Genomic DNA, 25,611 nt, shown 5'->3' on the forward strand with positions numbered 1-25,611 from the left:
GGTCACATTATCCATAGTTTGAAACTTAATATGAGAGAGTCTGATCTTCCTACATAGTTCTTTCTTCTATATCTTAGTGTATTCCTTAAGACTTATTTTCACCCATTTGGCGATTTAAAATCATGTATGTAAAACAAGATACTCGTTGCTAGAGGGTAAGAAGTGTGCCTTTAGATGCCATGCTTCACTTGCAGGATTCTCAATACTTACTTAATTATATAATATAAGCCATTTGGTGATACACATATAAATATTTAAATACAAATACTATCATATATCCTATACATGTCTCATATATATACACAAATGGGCAAAACATTCCAGTTTTACTCACTAAACATCTTTATAAATCACCTTCGTTATTACAAAAATTATAAATATGAATTCGGCAAGACTTATTAGTGTTATGTCCAAGAACCATGAGCAATAAGTAGCTACCTGATCTTCATTAAGAAACTGTGTAATGGACTTTCTTTACCACTTCCGTTGTGCTTTCAACAACCAGAGGCTTCCCAGTGGCCCACATCTGACATCTGGGCCATGGGAATAGGAAAGGAAAGGAGAAAGAGGGAGGTAAAGATGTCAATTCAATCTTATGCTGATTTGTATATTTTAGTGATGTGATACACTGTAAGCCAAAATAATGTGAATGACATATGACTCTTCTGATGGCTTGTTAATCTATTAAAGACAACAAAAATAAGAACAAATTTGCTTACCTGTTCCTCCTGCATTCTAGCAGCACCAAGTTCAGAGAGAGACATAGTGAGCTTCTCCTGCTGTTCTGACAGATATTTCTGATAGAGGCTTAGAAGTTCTTGGCATTCTCTATATTGTAGTTGAAGAGGTGAGATGTCAAATTAAGGGAAAAAACTTTTTAAAAAAGGACTTAAATTGCATCCATTGGTGCTCTCTTGCAAATTTCAATAAAACAGACACAGAAATGCAATGCTATTTGATAAGAGCATGAGCTGAGCATAAAGTTGTGAGAAGAAAAGTTTATGTATTCCTCTTCCCCAGATCATAAAACATTAATTCTCAGAATAGCAAGGATTGTCTCATTTAAAGAAAAATTTATCTTTCAATTCTTTAGATTTTAGTAAATAAAAACAAAAGCAGACCCTAGCAAATGAATGCAATAATTTGAAATATAAAAATAACATAATACAAATAATATAAAAATTAACTAAAAGTGGTTCAATGATCTAAATTGATTTAAATATAAGTGTTAAAAGTATAAGATTCTTAGAAGAAAATGTGAAATTTTATACTTGTAACCCTGGATCAGATGATTCTGGGATTTGAAAACTGTTATGTTACAAGAGACACATTATGCACAGGAAAGATGACCCCTAGGATAAAAGGAAAACATTTAAAAATCATATATGTGATAGACCAGTATCCAGAAAGTATAAAGATCTTATATAACTTAATAGCTTTATCCAATATCAATAAAAGGCAAAGACTTTGACTTGACATTTCCCCCAAAAATATATAAGTTGTCAAGAAGCACAAGGAAAGATAATCAGCATAACAGCTATTAGGGAAAGTAAATCAAACGCACAATCAGATACTATGATAATCAACCAAAATTAAAGACTAATAATACAAGTGCTGACAAAGCGGTGGATTAACTGGAATATTCTTAGACACTAATGGGAAAATAAATCATGCTGATCCTCTAGAAAATAAATTAGCATTGTTTCAAAAAGTGAGACTAAGTTATCATGTGACCCAGTAGCTCCACTCTTAGATACCCCAGAGAGTTGAGAACATAAATCTGCTCAAAAACTTGCACGTGTTAAGTCAAAGCGGCATTACCACCAGTGAAAACAACCTAAGTGTCCACAAACTGAGAAGTAGACAAACAAAATGTAAAACTGTGGAATGCCAATACAGTGAACTACTACTACTTTACCACAGTCAAGTATTGCTATATACTACAATAGGAATGTCACTTGATAATAAGTCAGACAAAAAGAAGCCACATGTTATAAGACTTCATTTATATGAAATATCTGATATGGGCAAACATATTGACAGGAAGCAATTAAGTAGTTGCCAGGGATTAGGGTGGGGAAAAATACAGAGTAACTGCTAATAGGTATAGGATTTAGGGAAAACATAATGAATATGTTCTAGAATTAGACAGGGAAGGTATCTATACATCTTTGGAGATATAATCAAAGTCATGTAATTCTAGATTCCAAAAGGGTTTAATTCTAGTTAGGTGAATTTTATCTCAAAAAATTTTATTTTTTTTTAAAGTGGGAATAGGAATAATGACATGGTTACTGTTACTGTAAATGTAATTAATGCCAAATGTAGTTAGAAAATTCCAAGTGGAAGTTAAACATACAGGGATTGTAACTTGACATAGTCTTGGTATTGTTTTATATAACATCACTAAGTGACTGTATCATCAGTAAAAGCCACCACCATAAAGTTTTATGCCCATATGACTCTCCACATTTTATAATCTAATATTTAAAAAATCATAGCAACCTAACTTGGGGTGCCCTCTTTTACAGCTACTAAAACTCATATAACATACAGGATGAAAATACAAAATCAAAAAGGTAACACTACCTTCATAAATAGGTGTCTGGGAAACAACCCTATCTAACAGTGTTAAATAGTTAGATTTGGTCCTATCTAATAGAGTTCTGATACTTACTTCCCATTGTGTTAATCCCCCAAAGACCCTTTTTCTTCAGATCATTCTGAATCTCTTCTTAACGATTAATCATATACATTGTTGTTATAGGAATCACTGCCCACACATAACATCAGGTCATCATGACTAAGGGTAGAAAAAATTATTTTTTCAAAGAAAAGATTTATTTATTTTTATTGTCAAGAGAGTTTTACAGAGAGATGGAGAGACAGATAGAAATATTTCCATTTGCTGGTTCACTCCCCACATGGCCAGAGCTGAACCAATCCGAAGCCAGGAGCCAGCAGCTTCCTCCGGATCTCCAACTTGGGTGCAGGGTCACAAGGCCATCCTCTACTGCCTTCCCAGGTCATAAGCAGGGAACTGAATGGAAAGTGGACCAGTCAAATATAAACCAGCAACCATACGGGATGCTGGTGCTTGCAGGTAGAGGATTAGCTAGTTGAGCCAATGTGCTGGCCCCAGGAATAATTTTTAAATGACAAAAATGGTGATTAATTTCAGCACCCCTATCATTTTCATAATCTAATTACTGCTTCTGGAAAGATTCCTGTTCTAATAACTTTTGCCAATCATGACTGCATAAATAAAATTACTGCATTATCCTCATTATTAACCTTTAACAGCCATAACAAAAAGTAGTCAGAGATAGCTTACAGAAGAACTGGTTCACAGTGACAGTACACTTCACTAACCTCAAACAATATATTTATTAGAAGAGCTTGTTTAAAACCTGGTATCTTAAAATAGTAAAAGTAACAGTAATATGAACAGTGTTTAAACAAGTTAGTAAGTTAATAAGTTTTCAGAGTCCATCTATCTTACACCAGGCTGGTTTTACATTTCCTCACTTTTTGGCAGCAGCTTCCAAAAGACAGGAATGATTTGTGGAGGCTGCAGCAGTCTCTGCCAGCTATTATGTATATAAAAAGAATTTTTTATTTTAGCTGTTACCATAGGCAGTAATGTTTATAGTAGGTGAACATATTAGTCTGGTCACAGAGTATGAATTTTACTCTGGAAAAATCAAGCCCAATTATATAGCCTAGGAGTCCAATGTCAGCATTTGAGACAAATTATAGGCAAATTCATTTAAACACATGCTATGTGGCAGAATATAAAAACAGGTAGCCTTATCTTTATCAATTTTTTATGTCTTTCTTGATTCACCAGCTTTCAAAATGCCCCCCTTTCTGTCCGCCCTGGCACAATGAGACTTCAGATCTCCATCTGGAGAGAGATTTATGTTCAGAAAATGTGGGTAAAATGCCTTCTTCACGGATTTGGGGGGTACAATGAAAAGAAGATATATTTGACTCAGTCCTGGCCAACTGACAGGGGAAAAATGCAACAGACGTAGTAAAATGAACCTAAGGGAAAGTATACAGCAAAGCATGACATGAATTTAATGCAATCGAGTCTGTCAACCACCATTTAAAACCGGGCAAAATAGCAGTCATCACAATCTTTCAAAGAGACTCTTCCTATGACAACATAGCATAAATTAGTGTTAAACAAGATCACATCAATACCTAAATATTGAATTATACAACTGAGATGGATTGTGTAATGCTCATTTTACAAAGCCTTAAGTCTTGATTTGAAAATGCAATGTATGGAAAAATAAAGCTAAAGATCAAAGCAGAATAAAGAGAGAGATGAACACATAAAAAACTCTGTATGGTAGAAGAACCTGAAGTGGAGAGAGGAAGTACCCCTAATAGGAGAGAGAGAAATTGGCTTAAGCTGCCAGGAGGCCCAGTCTTGCCTTTGACACCTCAGACACTTGGATCTGGTATTTAGTAACGCCAATCCAATACAGCACCAAATGAAGGAAAGTTCCTGTGAGGGGAGAAAGATGAACTAGTAATTTTTTTTTTAATTCTCCTTTTTTGGAACCGCAATTCATTGGAAAAACAACTAAGTTCCATTCTAGGGTAAGGAAACCACAAAGTGAGCTTGAAACATCTTGTTATGGTATAATACAATGAAATGCTCAGAGATAGTCAGATACAGTCGTGTCACAGGAATAGGAGCTAACGTGAGGAGGATTCAGGGCCAAATTTGGTCAATCTGAAAACTTGAAAAGTGGAGAAAAAAGTGGAACATAAAAAATGAGGTCATATAGGATGCTAGTACTATATCCTTATTCTTAGGAGGTGCGTATAAAGTATTTAGGAGTAACATATGATACCTGCCATTTTCAAGTAGTTCAGGAACAAATACACACATTTTAATGTATTTGATATGTAAATAAATCTATACACTTATCTATATATTTCATACATGGCAATTTCATATAAATATAAATTTCTATATGAGAAGACGCAAAGTAGATTTAGCTAAACCTCAACAGTTATGAAATTTAGGTAGAAGTATATGGAAATTCACTACCATTCTCTTCAACTTTTCTTTATATCAGAAAATAAATGTTTTAAGTTGTAAGGAAGCCTTTTTTTTGCTTTGTTTTCCATATACATAGGTTTTTTGGGGTTTCTTTCTGTGTTTTGACTTCATTCAATCTCTTCTTGTCTTCCTACTTTTGCCCTAAGTTATCAAGGGCAAGGCAGAGCCCTAAGCATTAGGTCAGCTTCCCAAGAGCTTCCTATCTCTCCATGTGCCCTTGACCATCAAGTTGGGTGACAAACTACTATAAGCTAATGATTTGTTAACCAAGAAGTCTCCTGTGAGCTAGAAAGAGGCACACCCTAGGTAGCAAAACTGGCTTACCAAGTTTTTTCCCACTCATTTAACAAAAGCTTTTGGAATACTCTGGAAGAAGCATAAGCAGTACAAAGGTTGTAATAAAGAGTCAGTAAAAGTACAGATCTTGATGACAATCTAGCATTCTTGGTTCAAATCTTAATTCTGGGACTTAGGAATGATGTAACTTTTGACAAACAGCATATGAAATGGAAAACAGCTTGCTGATAGAAAGAAAACCTGATTGTGTTAGCAGACAAAGCAATTTTACATCCATGTTTATATCTGCTTATTATATTGTGACCTATGGGTGAGTACAACTCATTGATACAACTGTGTTATCAAACTGGCGTATCTAATGAGCTCCTTTTGCACTTTCTAGCTCCCTTCCTCATTTCTGATGGAATCTGAAAGTACGGGGCAGAGGCAGAGATGGACTGGGGTTCATTAGAGTCAGTTTTTTGGCTCGGTTCATTACATCTGGTTGTTTTTTAGGAAACCACTTACACAATGAAGACCCCAGGTTTGTTTCTTCAACTCTAAAGCTAAATTTTAAAAAATTCATATGCAGATAGCCTAGAAAGCAAACTATCAATGTGCCAGATTGGTCAGAACTTTATTTTCTTCTTTCACAGTTTCCAATTCACAAAATGCTCTAAGACAATGTACACTTCCAAACATTCTTTGCGGACACAAAAAATAAGATTGAAAAAAAACATCGATTGAAAGCCATGTATTTTCTTTTACTTCTAACCTGCTTTTAAAAGTTTAGATTTTACTTAAAGACTACATGTTTTGGTTAGATCTAAAGGAGAAATATTTTCCCCACTTGGAAAAGCTGTTTTAAATCAATCCAGCCTTTTGTAAGTTACAAGAAAGTAGCCTGGAACAGTAAAAGAAAAAGTATCACACCCCTCCTCCCTTGGAACTTTAAGGTGATGTGCATAACAATGAGTAACATTTGAAATTTTCCAATTTCAAAAAGGGTAAATTCCTGACAAAACAGCCTGCGGCACGTGGTCTGCACAGGAGACTTTCCAGATTCTGAGGGACCCTCAGTATGACTGGCCTTGAGAGAAACACTTTGTGAAGCAAAGCGCAGTACAAAAGGACATACATCTTTTATACAGCATGATCATATCACCCAATATTAATAATTTTAAGCAAAAATCAAAGCTGATAAAATAGCATTCATAACTGTAGTGGAAAGGGGAAGTTCATGTACAATACAATCACATCTAACATTTTTAGGTTAAATTGGCAAAAGAAGTAGAAATATCTCATTACTTGTTTCTTTGAAAATGAAGCTGCTGATCACAAATGCAAATTACTGTTCAGAGAAAAATTAAGTAACTTCTGGTACAGGTTTATTATCTAAACTCAGCAAATGCTGCAAAGACAGAAGGTAATAAAGCATTTTATGAACAACTTCACTTCACTGGTTCTTAATATAATTGAGTTATATGGACTGTTTAAAAACTGGTAAAATAAAAAAAGCCCAGTTTATTTGCCTGCTCTTCTACTTAAGAACTATTATAAAGGAATTATCTAAAACAATCCAGGGAAAAACTTTAACAGTGTCACAAAAATCAAGCAGTTAGGGTTTGCTTTAGTATGTTAACACTATTTCCTACTAAGTAAAACAATCTACAAGGCAGTATTTAAAAACAATCCCTGAGGCCTGGGTTTTTACTATGAACTCTTAAAAACAATTAGACCAACTACAAAATTTAAAAGTAACAAATAGAATAGTTACAGCTAGTGATTTCTATTTTACTTTTTTTCTGCATATGTAACTGTTTTAAATAATTCTGCTAGGAGTCAGGAACTTCGCTACTTGCATCTAGCGGTGATTTTTTTCTTGAAAATTAAATCAGCTAAATCAGTCACCCATTTCTGAGCTGGAAGAAGCGAAAGATATCCTTTTTTAGATGAGGATAAGACAACGAAATATAGCAGGATATGTTTCTAAAATTGAGTAAATGTGAGTAGCCAGAAAAAAAAAAAACCCAATTTATGGGAAAAAATAAAACACATGTAGTGGGGGTTTTGGTTCTAGACAAGATGGAGTAAACACAATTCTCATTATCTTAGTAAGTGCAGCAAAAACTCTAGGTACCACACACAAAACAAACTGAACTGACGGGAAAATGGAGAGGACAGATTGGGTAGAGGTCTTAGTGCTTTGGGAATGACAGTAGTACAGTGCTTGAGCTAGTTTTTGTCTCTTAAATCCTGCACTGGGCATTGCAAAAGTCAGAAACTAAGAAGTGCCAATGAGCAAAACCCACAAAAAAAAAAAAAAAGTAAGGGAAGACTGTTAGTGGAAACCTTACCTGGACTTGTCTAACCTCTAGAGAGGTATCAGGAAATACTGAGCAGGCAGCAGCACTTCTTTCAGTCATTGCCTCTACCTCCTTTTCTGCCCTCATGATCGTCTAGGGGCGCCTCTCCACAAGCAAGTCCTCTCCTCCCTCGCCTTAATGAAGTGCCCTTCTTGGTTAGGGTGGTGTCAGTGGAAGCCAAGTTGGAAGTCAAGAATTTACATCTTAGCAACACTGAGTTGGAAGTATCTGGGAAGGATTTTAAAAGTACTTCTTTGCTGATAATGTCTGAGCAAAGAAATAGGAACCATAAAGAAAAATGAAATAGAAACTTTAGAACTGAAATACAAAACAGTCGAAATAAAATAGCTTACTGGAAGGGTTCATCAATAAAATGGAAAGGATAAAAGAATTAGTGAGGTTGAAAATAATATACATTCCTCAACTTGAACAAAGAGAAAACAGAGTTTAAGAGGCTATTAAAGTACCAGAAAGAGAACAGAAAGAGGTTGGGGGTAGAAACACAGAAAGATAGAAAAGAGGTTGTTATTAAAGAAACAAAAGTTGAAAATTACCCATATTTGGGTAAGACACTTAAATCTGGACTTAAGAAGTAGAGTAAACCCAAACAAGATTACCCCAAAGAAATCCATTGCAGCACACATCATAATCTTCTCAACGCCAAATACAAAGAAAAATCCTGAAAGCAAGAAAGAGGCAACACCTTATTTCAGGGGAGAAACTCAAATGACAGTGGCTTTTTTTTTTTCATCACAAAATATAAAGGCCAGAAGGAAATGAGATATTTCTTGAGTGCTGACATAAAACAAATGCCAACTCATAATTCTATATGCAGTAAAAACATCATTCAGAAATGAAGGAGAAATGAAGAAATTCTTAGATGAATAACAGTGAAGGGAATTTACTGTGGGTAGATATATTCTAACAGAATGACTAAAGAAAACTCTATAGGCAGGAAGGAAATGATTAAGGAAGAAATTTTTGAATACTAAGAAAGTAGAATACAAAGAGTACAGATGTGGGCAGATACAATAGACTCTTTTTCTCTTCTTTCTAAACTGAAACAAGTTACAATATCATCTGATACAGATTTTTAAAAAAAGAAACTTACAGGGAAGTACAACATTTATTCAGCTTTTTTACCTTTTACTTTAATAAGTAGATGACCAATATGAACTTGCCAAATATTCCCCAAATCCTCATGAATCCTATCTTAACATATAATTTCTTCAGATTTTGGTATTAAATGCTCAATGGATAGGTCAATAAATTAATGTGTTTTCATTTTTATTTAAAAATTTAAAACTTTTATTTATATAAAGTAAACACATTTAAAGTATTTCACAATATAGAGTAAGGAGTAGAGTGCTACTTCCTACCCTAGTCTTTCTTCTGAATAATTCCCACCCACATGCCCTCCTCTTCTTTCTTCTTCTTCTTCTTTTTTTTTTACAATGGCATACTTGACGTTTACTTCACAATCACTGGCTTAACCTTCATTAGGTAAAGAATTTAGGGGACTAATATCCAGAATATACAAAGGACTCCAACATAACCATACAACAAACAAACCAGTCAAGAAATGGACAAAGGAAATGAGCACTTTTCAGAGGAACAAATCCAAATGGCCAACAGACATATTTAAAAAATGCTCAAGCTCCTTAACAATAAGGGAAATTCAAATAAAAACAACACTGAGGTTCCACTTAATTCCTGTGAGAAAGGTCCACTTATAGAAACTACCAACAACACCTGCCGGCAAGGATGTTGGGAGAAAGGAACCCTACTCCACTGCTGGTGGGACTGCAGCCTGGTGTAGCTACTCTGGAGGTCAGTGTGAACATTCAAGTAACTGAAAATTCACCTACCATATGACCCATAAGTCCCACTACTAGGAAAATATCTAAAGGATCTGATACATGAGAAAGCAACTTGCACCCCTGTATTCACTACAGCACAATCAACAATTGCAAATACATGGAAACAACCTAGATGCCCGCCTACAGAGGACTGGATAAAGAAACTGTGGTACATCTACTCCATGAAATACTACTTAGCTATTAAAAAGAATAAAATTCTATAGTTTGCAGCCAAATGGGCCCAAATGGAGACTATTATGCTAAGTGAAATGGGCCAATCCCAAAAGGACAGATATCAAATGTTCACTCTAATGTAAGACAACTCTATCAAAAATACATGACAAAAAAGGAGAACACATACACATGTAACCCCACCAAGGACATAATGCAGACAAGACTGCCAGGAATCAAGGAAAATAAACAGAAGACATCTCTACTAAGGAACGAAGGTAGACTCCCAATGAAACTTCTAAGTATACCTGGACAATAAAAAACTATATTCCTTACTACTTGACCACACAACAATGTCACGACCCAGGCAAAGAGCAAAAAGTTGGAACCATTTCTCTTTCATCTTTTATTCTAAGTGGTTGTCCCCTGATGACAATGCTAATATGGCTGAAGGGTTGTATTTTCCTAGGGAATGGCTCATTTGTGTTTCCACTTGCAGTTTTTTTTTTTTGGTGTCAAATCTAATTATTTTTGCTGTGAATTTTACCTTTTTGCACTTCCTAGTCATTTGTATTTTTTCAGTTGTTATTGTGATTCATTAATTGATCATCCATACGAGACTTACACCTGAGATTGTAAATGTCCCTTTCAATACTATTTTTTGCTACATCTCATGGGTAATGATGTGCTAGTTTTTATTGTAATTTCTTCAGTGCCACTTCAGCCATGCAATAGCATCAATTTCTACAAGAAGGTTTTTAATTTTTTTATCACTAGTGACAATATTTTTGTAGCATATTCTTTAACTTCACATTGATGAAAATTTACTGTTTTCCTCCCTGTTGTGGACTGTGTTCACTGGCTCTAGATTTAAGGGGATGTATAATGGAAGTGTAGCACACTGATATATTCAGATGTGGAGACAAAGTGCAGTATGCCTCTATACATCCAGGCCAAAGATGGACTCCCAGTGAAATAGCTGAAATTATTGTGACAGTAGGCTGCTGGACTCTCTGACATTGTCCATGGCTACAATGTTGGGAAACACTTCAATAACAACATGATGAACTTATGACAATTCATGAAGGACCATCCATTGTAATACTAGAGGGGATATCAATGCAGGGAGAGGGAACTTGGGGAGGGAGATGGGAAATCCCAGAGTCTATGAAAATGGATCAGAACACAATAATAAAAAATAATTTAAAAAATAATTCAACAATTAGAAAGTAGAAATTTTTTTAAAAAAACCCTATTCTTCAGTGTATATACAACAGCTATAAGCAATAATCAATTTCCAAAATAGTCTTGCCCATAAGATTACATTTTGTTGGTAATCTGTGTATTAGTTATCACAAAGCAGGAAAAACATGGTATTTGTCTTGGTGGGATTGATTTATTTCACAAAGCATAATGATTTCCAATTGCATCCATTTAGTTGCAAGACACGATTCCAGCCTTTTCTATGGGCTGTGTAGTATTCTAAAGTGTGTGTGTGTGTGTGTGTGTGCACGTGCACATGCATTTTATGTTTTTAAAAATCTAGTCATCAGCTGTGTTGATTTGATATCTTAGCTTTTGTGGTTTGAGTTGTTATAAACATGGAAGTACAGATAACTCTCATGCTGATTTCATTTCATTTAGGCAAATTCCAAAGAGTGGAAATTCATGATTTTAAGAAAACTGATTCATCTGTGTTCCTGATTTCACCCTCTTCTGTATCATTTAGAACACAGTAGTATAAAACATTTAATTCTTCTCATGATCTTAACCATAATCTGGCTATTGTTCCTAAGCCTTTAATTAAGTGTATCCTAAGAAAGGTTCTTCTCAAACAATACTTTCTTCTTAAGCTGTTAACCTGTCCTTCTTCCCTTTCATCATCAAAAGCCTGTTATAAGTAATCCTCACTCACAGTCTCAATTTCTTCATCTCCAATTTACTTTCGGAATTAATGTATGTAGCCTTTATTGCCCCTGATCTATTTAGACTGTAATCTTCACATGTATTCTCCAATCTCATAACTTCTGAACAGCACCATCTGAGGGTAGGTTTTACCCTTTCCACTGGCCATATCCTCCTTTCTCAGGTTGCCTTCCTCAGTTTCCTAGTCATTGGCCCATTGGGTTGCTTCCTTACTGATGGCTCCTTTCTAATGTCTTTCATGGACAACCCATTTTTCACTCACCAGAAAATAGATATTTCCTAATATAATGGCTTAGAACCTATTCTGTATTTCTTTTTTTTTAAAGATTTATTCATTTTATTACAGCCAGATATATACAGAGGAGAGACAGAGAGGAAGATCTTCCGTCCGATGATTCACTCCCCAAGTGAGCCGCAACAGGCCGGTGCGCGCCGATCCGAAGCCGGGAACCAGGAACCACTTCCAGGTCTCCCACGCGGGTGCAGTGTCCCAATGCATTGGGCCGTCCTCAACTGCTTTCCCAGGCCACAAGCAGGGAGCTGGATGGGAAGTGGAGCTGCCGGGATTAGAACCGGCGCCCATATGGGATCCCGGGGCTTTCAAGGCGAGGACTTTAGCCGCTAGGCCACGCCGCCGGGCCCCTATTCTGTATTTCTAGCACACTTCCTATGACCAACCTTATACTGAATGAAAAATTCAGTGTAAGAATCCACTTTAAAAATTGGTGGGAAGGGCCCGGCAGCGTGGCCTAGCGGCTAAAGTCCTCACCTTGAACGCCCCGGGATCCCATATGGGCGCCGGTTCTAATCCCAGCAGCTCCACTTCCCATCCAGCTCCCTGCTTGTGGCCTGGGAAAGCAGTTGAGGACGGCCCAATGCATTGGGACACTGCACCCGCGTGGGAGACCTGGAAGAGGTTCCAGGTTCCCGGCTTCGGATCGGCATGCATCGGCCCGTTGCGGCTCACTTGGGGAGTGAAACATCGGATGGAAGATCTTCCTCTCTGTCTCTCCTCCTCTCTGTATATCTGGCTTTCCAATAATAATAAAATCTTTAAAAAAAAATTGGTGGGAAAATTGAATTAAAAGATACACTTTTGAAATTTATAGTTTTTTCCATAATGTGCATCCTCCATGAACTTTTTCAAAACATTCTGTATATTTGGACTTCAAAAATATTTTTACACCAAAAAATCTTATCTTTTAACCCATTTTCATTGAACTTTTGAAATAACCTACTGATTCTCAAAATTCTATTTTGTAGCTATTTCAAACAGCATAATATATGGTTCTTTTGCAGTCCATGTTACAAATATGATTATTATGTCCAGTATAATATGAATCTGTATTTCACAGTACATGACTCATACAGTATGAATAAGTGTATAAACCCTCAATTTCTACAACTATTTCCAGTATTTTCAAATCATTATGTTGACTTCTTGCATTTAAATCAATGTCCCTCAAAACTTACATCCCTCTGGTACTGTTCAGAGCACTCTCATTATATTGCTGAATGATGTAATTTTTAAAAAGAAAATGCAAATAATCTATACCTGTTTCACTCAAAGGAAACATGAAATTTACCTCACCAGAGAATAAAATCTCATTATTAGTTCCTGATTTCTTTATCCTTGATGTGAGTCCAAAATGGCATGTAAGACGAAAGAACTAGGTTAGGGTAACCTACATACAATAAAAGAGAAGGCACACTGCATCAAATTAAAGATACATTACTCCTAGAAATAAAATTTCCATTTTGTTTCCATCTGGCCTCAAAACAATTTTAATAATATATGGTTTTCTGACACCTGTTACTTGTTTTTTAGATCCATCTATATCGCTTGTGCAGTAACTATTTTAAAATGACTTAAATGCTATTAAAAATGCTAAATTCCCTCCTACACTGGTCAAACTTACTGATATGACCTACTTATGTTAATAAAGATTACAATCATTACATTACTTTACTGAGTCCAACACTTTCAATGACGAAGCAGTTTATATGCATTGTTTCCCCAGTTTAGTAATGGCTCTCAAGTACATAAAATCTTGTAGAATGATGGACTATGTTTTAAAATAAAATAAAAAGATCACCATATAGTCATCAGCAGATATCAATGCTGAGTAAGTCAAGAAAACATTTGATGAAGGCTTTATGGAGAAACAGTGTATACTGAAATAAATACTATGAATAACACTTCGGATTCTTCAAAAACAGTCTCATCTGTCTATGCATAATAGACATTTATGCAAAGTTGGCTTATAGCAACGTCCCTACTAATCACTATAAGCCCCAATGCAACAAGGCACTCACAACGCACACATTTGTCCTGAAATGGTGGTAGTTTATTCAACTCCAGGGTTTAAATGAAGATGTCAACATGCCCTGCTCCCTGCAGCCAGGGAGCTATCTGGGCAGTACTGTAACAAATTCTGGTAAGTGTCACAGAAGCACATTTGTCCAGTTTGGAACTCATTTCTAGAACTGCTTCCTGAAACTCAATTTGGGAATGTACTCTAGGATTTTCCAGAAATTTTAAACATTTTTATATTTGTTAACTTAATTATTAAAGCTCCTTTAAATAAAGTAATAGTCATGATAATGTGGCTTGAACACACATACACACACAAAACAAAAAACAAAAACAAAACACCGTTCCCCACAATACAGGCAATCTCAGGTCAATACTCCCATTGCTGCCATACACAAGAGGTCAATGAAAGTGAAACGCAAAGTATAGCTGGGAGCAGAAAACTAGGTCTTAGCAAGGGTTGCTTGGTCCTCCTCCTAAGAATTATTCTGGGTTTTGTTTTCCAATTAAAAAATATATTTAGATTACAAAATTAAAATGAATGAAAGTAACACTGTATAATTTAGCTGTCATTTTCTACCAAATTGCTTATAACTGTAACCATAAAATGATAATAATTTACCATATGTGCAGCTGTAAAGCTAAGAAAAGCACTGGTCAGTTGGTGCTGCTGTGAAATGTGAACCTACCACTCCCCCTGGTGCCCATGCAACTGAATTGCAATAAAATAAAAAAGTAAAATTCATATCCATTCAGGTCTGCTATAACATTTACTGGGAAAGCACAAATTTGTTCCAATATATGTGATTTGTGAACAATGTATTAGTGCAAGAAACACTTGGTATAGGTAAAAAAAAAAACTACCACACTCAGCCGCTCCAAGCCAGAAGGAATATACAAAACAGGTACCCATGCGGCTCATACCTCAAGCATCTACAGGCTACCTCATTCATTTGGTACTATGAGCCATACCCACCAACATGTGGTGGCACGACTTTTAATCCAATTTCAGTAACTCTCCCTCTACTCAAAATTAGGAACCCATTCAATCCTCATTTTGAATGAAGTACAAACATACTTCAAGTATTTCCCAGGTAAGGTGTCAGAATTATTTATTTATTTATTTGTTTGTTTGTTTGTTTGTTTGTTTATTTATTTAATAAGTGTTAAACCATGCTGTAATTTTACCAGGTTATTTTAAAAGTTATTTATCTGAGAGACAGAAGGCAAGTTGACATCTACTGGTTCCCTCTCTCGAAGCGCCGTCAAGGCAGAGGCTACTGTGCCAAGTCAAAGTTGGGAACCAGGAACCCAGCACAGGTCTCCCCCATAGGAGTCTGCAAGAAAATGCAAAACCCTGGGCCTGCCTCCAGACCTGGGTCAGAGCCTGCACTTCCCTGAGCTGCTCAGGTGACTGATATGTGAACACTGTACTCTTTGGAATGCTGAGCTGCTCTAACCCACTATGCCAAAGTTCCAGAATCCATTTTTGTCTATTTGCACTTCCTCAGAGGAGCAAAAGTCATTGAAGTCTTAATGTTTTACTAGCAAATTAGCTGTAATGCCTATTTTTTAAAAGTGATCTATTTATTTTTATTGGAAAGTCAGATATACAGAGAGGAAGACAGAGAGGAAGATCTTTTGTCTGTTTGTCACTCCCCAAGCAGCCACAATGGCTGGAGGTGAGCCAATCCGAAGCCAGGAGCTTCTTCTGGGTCTCCCAAGTGGGTGCAGGGTCCCAATGCTTTGGGCCCTCCTCCACTGATTTTCCAGGCCACAAGCAGGGAGCTGGATGGGAAGCAGGGCCGCCAGGATTAGAACCGGCATCCAGTGGGATCCTGCCACATTCAAGGAGAGGATTTTAGCTGCTAGGCTACTGTGCTGCGACCATAAAATTATTTTTAAAACATATACATGAAAAACAGCACATATCAATTGATTTTCCGGGTCAACTGATGTGCCACAAAGGTGTCATGAACACACAGTGTTAAAATTTATTCACTAAATTATGTTAGGAAAAAAAATGGATATCTACATGAAGAAGAATGAAAGTAAATCTGTATCTCACACAATACACAAAAACAAACAAAATAAATTAAAGCAAACATAAGACCTGAATGTGTAAAAATACTTGAAGAAAATACTATAAGAGGAATGCTTTGGTGTGTTGGTTTGGGCAAAGATTTACTGGACATAACTACATAAAAATGGGCAAAAAAAACCCCAAATAAACACATGTGATGATTATAACTTACTGAAAAGCTTCAATGTAGCAAAGGAAACAACAGAAAGTATAAAAAATAGAAATAAACATCTGGTAAGGGGAACATATCCCAACTATATAAGGAACTCAACACAAAACAAAAACCAAACCAAAACAAAAACCACCAAAGAAACCAATAAAAACTGGGTAAATCATTTAAACAGATATTCCTCATACATAAATGGCACTAAAAGAAAAAAATACCCAACATCTGCAATCACCAAGAAAATTCTGAATAAGATCACAAACAAGCATCATCTCATACCTATTAGAATAGCTATTATCAAAATGATACTACAATGATCTTAGCCAAAAGGCCAAGAAGTGATTATCAAAATGATAAAATGTAAGTGTTGGTGAGAATGTGGACAAAGAGAACCCCCAGTCCTACTATTTCTGGGAATGAAAATTAATAGCATCATTATGGAAAAAGTATGGAGGTTCCTCAGAAAACTAAAAATGGAACTGTCATGTGACTCCCACTTTTGAGTGTATTTCCAAAGGAACTGAAAATGTATGTTGAACAGACATTTGTACTCTCATCTCCATGGCAGCATTATTCACAACAGCGTGGACATGGAAGGAACTTCTATATCATTAGATAAACATATCAACACACACAAATACACATAAATGCACATAAAGGAGTATAAGCCTTTAAAAAGAAGAAAATTTTGTCATTTTTGAAAATATATATGAACCTAGATGTTATGCTAGACAAAATAAGCCAAGCATAGAAAGATAAACATCACATAATCTCACTTATATATTAAATCTAAAAAACTCAACCTCACATAAGTCTGGATAGGAACAGTGGAATCAAAAGCAATGTGAAGGGCCTGGTATGATGGCTTAATTGGCTAATTCTCCACAAGTCTAGTATCCCATGCAGGTGTTGATTTGCATCCTGGCTGCTTTACTTGCTTTCCAGCTCCCTGCTTATGGCCTGGAAAATCAGTGGAGGATGGGCAAAAGCCTTGGAACCTTGCACCCGCACGGGAGACCCAAACGAGGCTCCTGGCTTCCAATTGGCTCAGCTCTGGGTGCTGCGACCATTTGGGTAGTTAACTGGAAGATGGAAGATCTTTCTCTCTGTCTCTCTTTCTCTCTATAAATATATCTTTCCAATAAAAATGAGTAAATCTTTTTTAATAAGTCTGCGAGATAACAGCTTTGTCCATTTGATCTAATCATGACACAATATAAGCATCACACTGAACCCCATATAATTATCTACCATTAGAAATAAAAACAAAATTCTAGCAATTCACATTTATGTCACACACTTAGGTAACACTGTACTGATTAGACAGTCTAAAAACTAAAGAGAGTTAACATTTTCATTGCCTATTATATATAACTCACTAAACTGAGTGTCCTGATTACAATGAATTAAAACCAACAGAAGGAAAGATTTAAATAATAGCATCCTTCCAAAAGTTGCTGTGGTAAGAGTATTTTTCAGTTTTACTGAACACCATGTATTCCTTACAAATACAAGCACACTGCCATATAGTTTAAAATGCTAAGAATACAGCAATCCTTTGATGAAACAACTGTTCTCTCAAGCTCTCTTGCCCTACCTCCTGTTAGGTGTACACAGCAGTATACACTTGCCACTGACTAGCCTGCTACTTCATTAGGACAAGAAGATTGCAGCTTCCTCTTGTTCCTCATCTTACAAGCACACTGTGTCTACAGTGAACAGGCCTAAGGAAGGAGAAAACCCTGCACCCCAGATGCAAACAAAAACAGCAAAACACAGACTACTATCAAACCAATCCAACTGTAGGGTCTGCAGGTAGCAGCAAACAGGTTTTACTGATCATACGTCATTTGAAATGGTAAAGATGGCATATTGAGGGTGGCTTTCAGTAAATGGGGGAAATGCCAATGCTACTTCAGTCTTTCGCTGACAGGCTTATACCAAAGAGGTCCAAACTTTGTTTTTATTAAGTGACTTCAAGTGTAAGTAAAAAGAAAAGGGGGAAAGGGAGGACAGTTTCACTTTAGGTGGAAGATATCTACTTACACTTTGGCAAACTTCTGCTGTTAGAAGTCCAATTATAAGTATTTCAGACTTAGCAGGCCATTTGGTCTATTCAATTCTGCCGCGGTACTACACCACAAAAGTAGCTGCAGACAATACATAACCAAGTAAATATGCCTGTGTTGCAATAAAACTTTACTTACAAAGCAGGAAGCTGCTTGAATTTGGTCCACGAGCCATGATTTGCCAAGCTGTGCCATAGCCCAGTTGAGAAATAGAAGGACTAAGCTTGTAATTTTCCCAGGATTTCAAAAAAAAAATAGACTGAAGAATTTGTGAATGAAAATCGGTTGTTCTGCAGATAAAAAAAGGCTTTTAAGTTCATAGTGACTGGGTTTTAAGAGGGATTAACCCTTTGATAACTAACTTGGATCAAATTTTAAATAGAAGTGCAGATTTCTTATAGATCTTATTATCACACTGCGGCAATACAAGTATAACAAATATGTGTTTTTCCTTTGCCCAAGTTTCACCCTTGTAACTTAAAAACTTTCATTGATTTATTGAATGGAGAAACAACTATTTTCAAGTAGTGAAAGTTACTCTCACAAGGATGGCAACATAAATACATGTAAGGAGATTCCTAATCAGAAGACTCAAACTAAGGAATAGCAGACAAAAAATGAGAATAAGAGATAAGAGAGACACATAAAGAAAAAGTTACACAAATTGAGATTCAATTTATTATCTGTTTCCCTTATAAACTGGGTATATGTCCAGAAGTTCCATTTGTGGGACAAATGCGAAAGTAGTTAGTGTGAGAGTAGGGCTAAAAAACTGACAAAACATCTGGAGAAAATCTTCTCAGAGGCACACTTGGTAGAAAGCCTGTTTTAAAAACTGGAACTCTCAAAAACCCTTCAAAAGTTCAGCAGCTGAAGACCTTGCCTTCACCCATCTTCCTCCCCCTGGTCTTGCTATCCCTTGTGTTTGTGTCCCTTCATTGCAAACTGGGTCACCATGATTTTTCCTACCAACTTCCATGAAGGCCACAGCACTGCTAATGGACAGAGCTGAGATTCAGTACAGATGCCTCTGTGAAGTGTGAGAAGCCCCACTGCTCTGAGTCATTTACTGCAGGTGTAAGCAGAGTCATCTGCTCTAGAAACTAACCACAGGAAAATAAATCTTGAATATTTAGGAATTTAGGAGACTTTCTACATAACTGATCCATAGGCAATGCATGATTTATTAGCATGTTTCTCTTTGAAAAGAAGAACTGTCTATCATTTATAGGTAGAAACATGAATGTTAGTGGCAGAGAAGAATAGTGGTATGACTCTGATCTAAAACTGCATCAAATCCAAATGACGAAAACACAGAGATTGGAAAAATCTTGCAAACTGACTTCTTTTGTTTACCTCTATGTGCCCTTGAAAATGTAAAATAATAATAAGCTACAAGAAATCTAAACGATTAAAACAGAAATTAGAAAAGTCCTTCAGACAAAAAAGGAAATAAACCCAATTTATCCTAGAAAAAACCATTATATTTTAAGTATTTATGATTTAAATCTTTTATAACTTATTTTGTTAAATTACATATGATACTTTCTGCAAAATATAAAAGGTAAAATTCCATGAGCAAAAACTTCCTTGTAAACAATATATAAAATCATAAGAAAATTATCAAAAGTTAAGACAAAACTAAAAACTAAAACAGCTGAGTTTGGCAATTTAAAAAATTGCACCATAGCATATATTCTCTGCAGCAAAAACCAAGAAAAACATTGCAAAATGGTACATTACTGACCATGTCATTCCTAACTTAAAATAAAAGCTATTAAATTAATATTTTACATGTGTTAAGTCAGAGAAAAAATTTCAGTATACAGTGCTAGGGCAGTTAGAGGTCAACTCAAACTAGGAACCTTATCACAACATACAGAAAACCAAACCAAACCAGTCAGGATGTCCTGAACTGTCATTATAAACCCAGATTCTAGCCCCAAGACTTCTTTTGTTAGGATTTTGCCTATTTGTTTGTTTTTCATTACAGCAACATAAAAAGCAAAAGAAATGGCTTTCCTCATTCTGGAAGATCATTAGAGGTATGTAACAAATACATAAATGAAATGCAAACAGGTAGCAAAAGCCAGGCTTTAAGCTGGCAAATGCAAGGCTTTAAGCTGATAGAGAATTTTTCATACTTACAATTCTTATCTGTTGTTATAGAACTATTATAGCATTAATGCCATCCCATAACTTTCAGATTCACTTTGAAGAAGGCACTCTATTCATCTTATTTTTTAAAAGAATTAAGAGAAGAAGGAGCGGCCATCATTCGTATCTGATCTAATCAAAGTGTAGACCAAGAATTATGAAGTGAATTCTGTAAGTAGATGCACAGCACAGCAGGAAAGCCATTCTTGTACCTTAATAGAATCAAAGCAGCACTTTGCACAGCTAACCTCATTGAGCAGCACACCTTTTAATATTGCTTTGTGAGATTCAAAAATTCTATTCATTTATGCACTGCTACCATTATTTTAAAACTATTAAAGGCTACCACTATAATATCCAAAATTAGAAAATACAGAATGACAAATGTCAAATATTTCTTCTTAGAACTATGTAACTTATCCACAAAATATCCATCAACATTAGAAGAGACCTAGAAGAGTTGAAGTCTCAGGGGAATGATGCTTCCACATTAATAATGAGAAAGAGCCAGATAATCTCATAATGATCTTATTTGGAGCTCCACAGAAAGGTGAGGTCACAAGACAATCAGGTGATCTGAACTCCAAAGAATGACAAACCTTGGAAAGGACACAGAAGCCAGAGAAAGAGATAACCATAAAGGCAGATAAAACCAGCTAGCTGTGAGCTACCAGACAGTTTAGATCATGCTAGAACTTTTTCACAGCCTGGTTGAGGTACTTTTGAGAAAAAAAAATGAGCATAGAACAAAAGAACTAAGACAGCCTTCCTCAGTCATGCATGTGAACAAACTCCCTGCTTCTGGGATCTTTCTTTAATGGAAAGTAAAACCTGGAAGGTGTTAATAAAAGGCCAACAGACACTTCCTGCTCAGATGTCTCAGTAAGCTGGGACTGTTGCAGTACAGGCTTATTTATGAACAACAAAAATATATTTCTGATAGTTCTAGTATCTGAAAGTCTGGTATCAGGCTGCCAGCATAGTCAGATTGTCTTCAAAGACTTACTCACTTAAAGGCTGAGTTATATAGAGAGGGAGAGCCAGAGATCTTCCATCGCCAGGTTCACTCCCCAAATGGTCACAGTAGCTGGGATTGGGCAAGGTCAAAGTCAGGAGACCGGGTCTTCATCAGTTGGAGACCCCCATGAGGGACGGACCCAAGTACTTGGGACTCTCTCTGCTGCTCTCCCAGGAACATTAGTAGGGAGCTGAACTGCCAGGACTGCAGGTGGTAGCTTAAGTCACTGAGCAGTGTGTCTGCAAGTGGCAGAAAGAGAGGTTGAAAGCTCTCTGGGGTCTGTTTTACAAAGGCACTAATTCTATTAATGAAAATTCTATCCTAACTTCTTCCCAAAGGCCCCACCTCCTAATATCATGTTTGCATTTTAAAATATGAACTTGTGGGGGGGGGGGACACAAATACTCTGCCCATAATATTTACTTGTACCCAGAAACTAGGAACAGTAAATTAAAAATGTCAGTACTCCAGGACCCAGAGAAAGCATAAGATTGTAGAAGCCTACCATTAGCAGAACTAAAAGTCAGGTATACTAAATGTAACCATGAGTAATAATATCACAACATCTACTTCAGCTATGAAGTAGACTATGTCAGATCACAAACTATATGTCTGTTGGATGAAATGGGTACCCATTTCTGAGCATAAATGCAATTTACCTCAGTCTTTCGTATTTGTTAAAACACAATAAAAGCATTAAGGGAAAAATGACACAAATGCTATGGGGAAACATCCACCAATACTCTAGAAATAAAAGAGTCCACAAAGTAGATTCAGAGATGACTAACATACAAGATTAGTAGATGTGAACTTTAAAATAAAAAATTTAGTGAAAAAAGATGAGTACAAGCAGGAAATAATAAGGCAATCAAACAAAAGTGAAATTGTATTAAAAAGTGTAAATGCAGGAGCTAAAAAACAAATACAAGAAATAAAGAATTCCTGTAATGGTCTTATCAGCAGACTGAATAGAGTATAGGAAATAATCAAAAGCCCTGAAAAGGAAGAATAAGATGAAAAATAAAATTAAACACACGGAAAATAAAGAGAGAATCTCAGACCTGTGGCGTTTTAGCAAATATATATAATTGCAAACACAGAGGGAGCTGAGAGACAGAAGGGGCAGAATAAATATCCAGAGAAATAAGGTCTTGAACCTGCAAAATTAACAAACCACAAAGTAAAGAAATTTAAAGAACTCCAAGCCAGATGAGCACACACACAAAGATGGGATATCATTGTCAAACTATTGAAAATGAAATCCAAACAGAAAAATTGTGAAGATTAAAAAAAAATTGTTTTAAAGTTCTAAAAGTGTGTCACAATAGCAACATTCTACATTAATGAAGCTCAAAAATCACAAATAAAAGAAGAAGTATATAGTTAGCGTCACTTGGTACATGTTAGATATTTCTAAGTGTTACAGAAGCCTTGCAAGGTGAAATTAGCATCTCATTTTACAGATGAAGAGCCAGATAGAACAAAATTAAGGAGACTGCTGAGGATTATGCAGTTGGAAGCCATGAAACCTAGGTTCAAGTCCCAGCAGTATGGCACTAGGGTTTATTCTCAGTCACTATATCATTCACTCAGGGCTTATAGGGTCAAGACCTTCATCTCCTCCCTATGAAGGTGGGATAAGCAGCAATAATTAGACCACCACCACTACCACTTGTTCCTTGAGTGCTCTGAAATCCATACTGATCCAATAGGAACAGAAAAGTCTCTATTGCTCTACAGTTAGTAGTCAATGTTAGCACAGTTTATGTAATTCCTTCTAAATCAAGCAAGCACTTCTGGGCAACAAAAGAAACCCAGGTTTTCCTACACATGTATGTGTAGGAAAAAAATATGTACATATTTTTCAGTTGAATCACACATGCTTGTTCTTAATGAGCACATCCAATTGGAATCGTTTCCCTTTACTCCCTCCTTTTAAGCACAGTGAAAAGGATCATATCAAGGAAAAAGTTACTATTCCCAATTGTGTTTACTTACTGGAAGCATATTCTCTAACCAACACATTTGCCATAATGATATGATTAATTAATGTTAAAATTTGTATATTTTAGCATAAGCTTTAGAGAAAAGTTTCCAATATATTACAGAATTCTCATATATCCCTTATTCAGTTTTCCCTATGGTGACTTTTTCTCATAGTATATTTATCACAGCTAAGAAAGTCACAATGGGAGAATCAATTTGGTGGAATAGGGTAAGGACACATTTACACAGATGGAGAAGGCACATTCCAGGACAGGCCAACAACAGAGCGGCACCCAGACCTGGAGAATAGTGTACATGGTAAAGCAGCAGAGACAATGGTGTCGTGTTGCAGTGATTAGACACCCCAGTGGCAGTCAGCGAATGGTGAACTGAGCTCACTGACAGCAAAAGCTCCAGCAGCCAGGTGGAAAGGAGAGGTCACCAAAATCTCAGGAGGTAAACTCAGGCAAAGAAATGCCCATCCTGCTGATTTGTTTGATTCGATCAGGAGCAGAGTCAGAGCAAAACAGCCCAAACAGGCTATGCAGGAACAGGGTGGATTTCACAGCCAAGACCCCACCAGAGCCGCCCTGGGTGCCACTTTGTGTAGGGAGGCAAAAGCTGTGGGATGGAACTGTGCATTTACTAAGCTACGAGTGAACTCACTTTTAGCTCAGTATATTACACCAACAGGGCATCCTTCAGGTTCCACCCAAAACAGTCTGAGTAACCCCCAGACCCGACAGCCAGCAACAGATCCAGAACTCCACTAGTGGTACACCAGGCACCATTTTGTACAGTATGGCAAAGGCTTTGAGAATACAGGGATAGCAGTGAGCTGTGCATGCACTGAGCTGGGAGCAAAGTCACTTCCAGCTCAGTGCATAGTACTGGTCCCACAGGGAAAATAATACTAACTTTGGCATCCTATGGTCAAAATAGGTCCAGACGGCACTCAAATCTAACAGTAAGCAGGTTCTGGCAAGACCATTACCAGTAACAACCTAGTTATTTAGGACATCTGGTATCTCCCTAATCCTGGGACCTGTTCAAACAGGAAGTGGGAGAAAGGTTGTAGAGACAATAGTGCAGCCACAGCACAGGATCACAGGAGGTGGAGAGTGGTGAGCCAGGAGTTGGGGCCATGGAGACAGTGGTGGAAATCTAAAACAGGAGCCTAAACCTGAAACTTGCTGGAGAGAGTGGCTGCAAAGACCCTTGTGCCAACCACAATGAGTAAAACTGAACTGCAGACCTGTTGATGACACAGCTTAGAAATCTGCCCTAAGGAGAAGAATCTGCTAACCAGAGGTACAATGACCAAGAGCAAAAAGGAGAGACATAAGAATAACAAATGGTACTGAAGACTCCCCTGCAAAGGAGCAAAGCCTTTGCTAGCCTCAGAGTTAACGGAGGAAGACATTGAGAAAATGGGAGATACAGAATTCAAAACACTTGTTATAAAACTTCTTATCAACACTGAGAAGCACATGAAGCAGGCATTCAAAGAATTCAAGGAATATGTCACACTGGAAATGAATCAAATGAAAGCTGATATATCAGAAATGAATACAGTGGAGCAAATTAAAAGTACAGTGGAGAGTCTCCAAAATAGAATGAAGCATGCAGAAGAATCTCAGAATTGGAAGATATTTCCGGTCACCAGGGGAAAACAAACTGGAAGCAGAGCTGGATCAGGCCAAAAGAAAGTATTCAAGAACTGAAAGACACTATTAACAGGCCAAACATAAGAGTTATGGGAGTCAAAGAAGTGCAGAAAGAGAAGCTGGGTTTAAAAATGTATTTAATGAAATAATAAGGGAAAATTTCCCTAATCTAGAGAAAGAATTGGGAAACAACAATCCAGGAGGGGCACAGAACTCCCAACAGGCTTGACCAAAAGCGATTTTCACCCTGACACATGATCATCAAGCTCTCTTTAACTGAACTTAAGGAAAAGATCCTTAAATGTGCACGTGAAAAAAAAATCAACTGACATATAAAGGAATGACAATTAAACTCACAGGAGACCTCTCACAGGAAACTCTATGGAATGGAGTGACATATTCCAGATTCTAAAAGAAAAAAATTGTCGGCCTAGGATAACGTACCCAGGAAAGCTTTCCTTTATCTTTGA

At 36.6% G+C, this 25,611-nt stretch overlaps 1 protein-coding gene across 1 annotated transcript in view; it reads right to left on the bottom strand.

Moving 5' to 3' along the window:
* The window catches only part of KIAA1328 (KIAA1328 ortholog), a 208,911-nt gene that overhangs the window by 127,260 nt on the left and 56,040 nt on the right, over positions 1 to 25,611 (bottom strand). Inside the window, exon 6 of the mRNA XM_058676791.1 lies at positions 720 to 847. Coding sequence (XP_058532774.1) covers positions 720 to 847 — 128 coding nt within the window. The remainder of the gene's footprint in view (positions 1 to 719; positions 848 to 25,611) is intronic.

The sequence above is a fragment of the Ochotona princeps genome, chromosome 18 (genome assembly GCF_030435755.1).
Source record: "Ochotona princeps isolate mOchPri1 chromosome 18, mOchPri1.hap1, whole genome shotgun sequence".
Lineage (NCBI taxonomy): Eukaryota > Metazoa > Chordata > Mammalia > Lagomorpha > Ochotonidae > Ochotona > Ochotona princeps.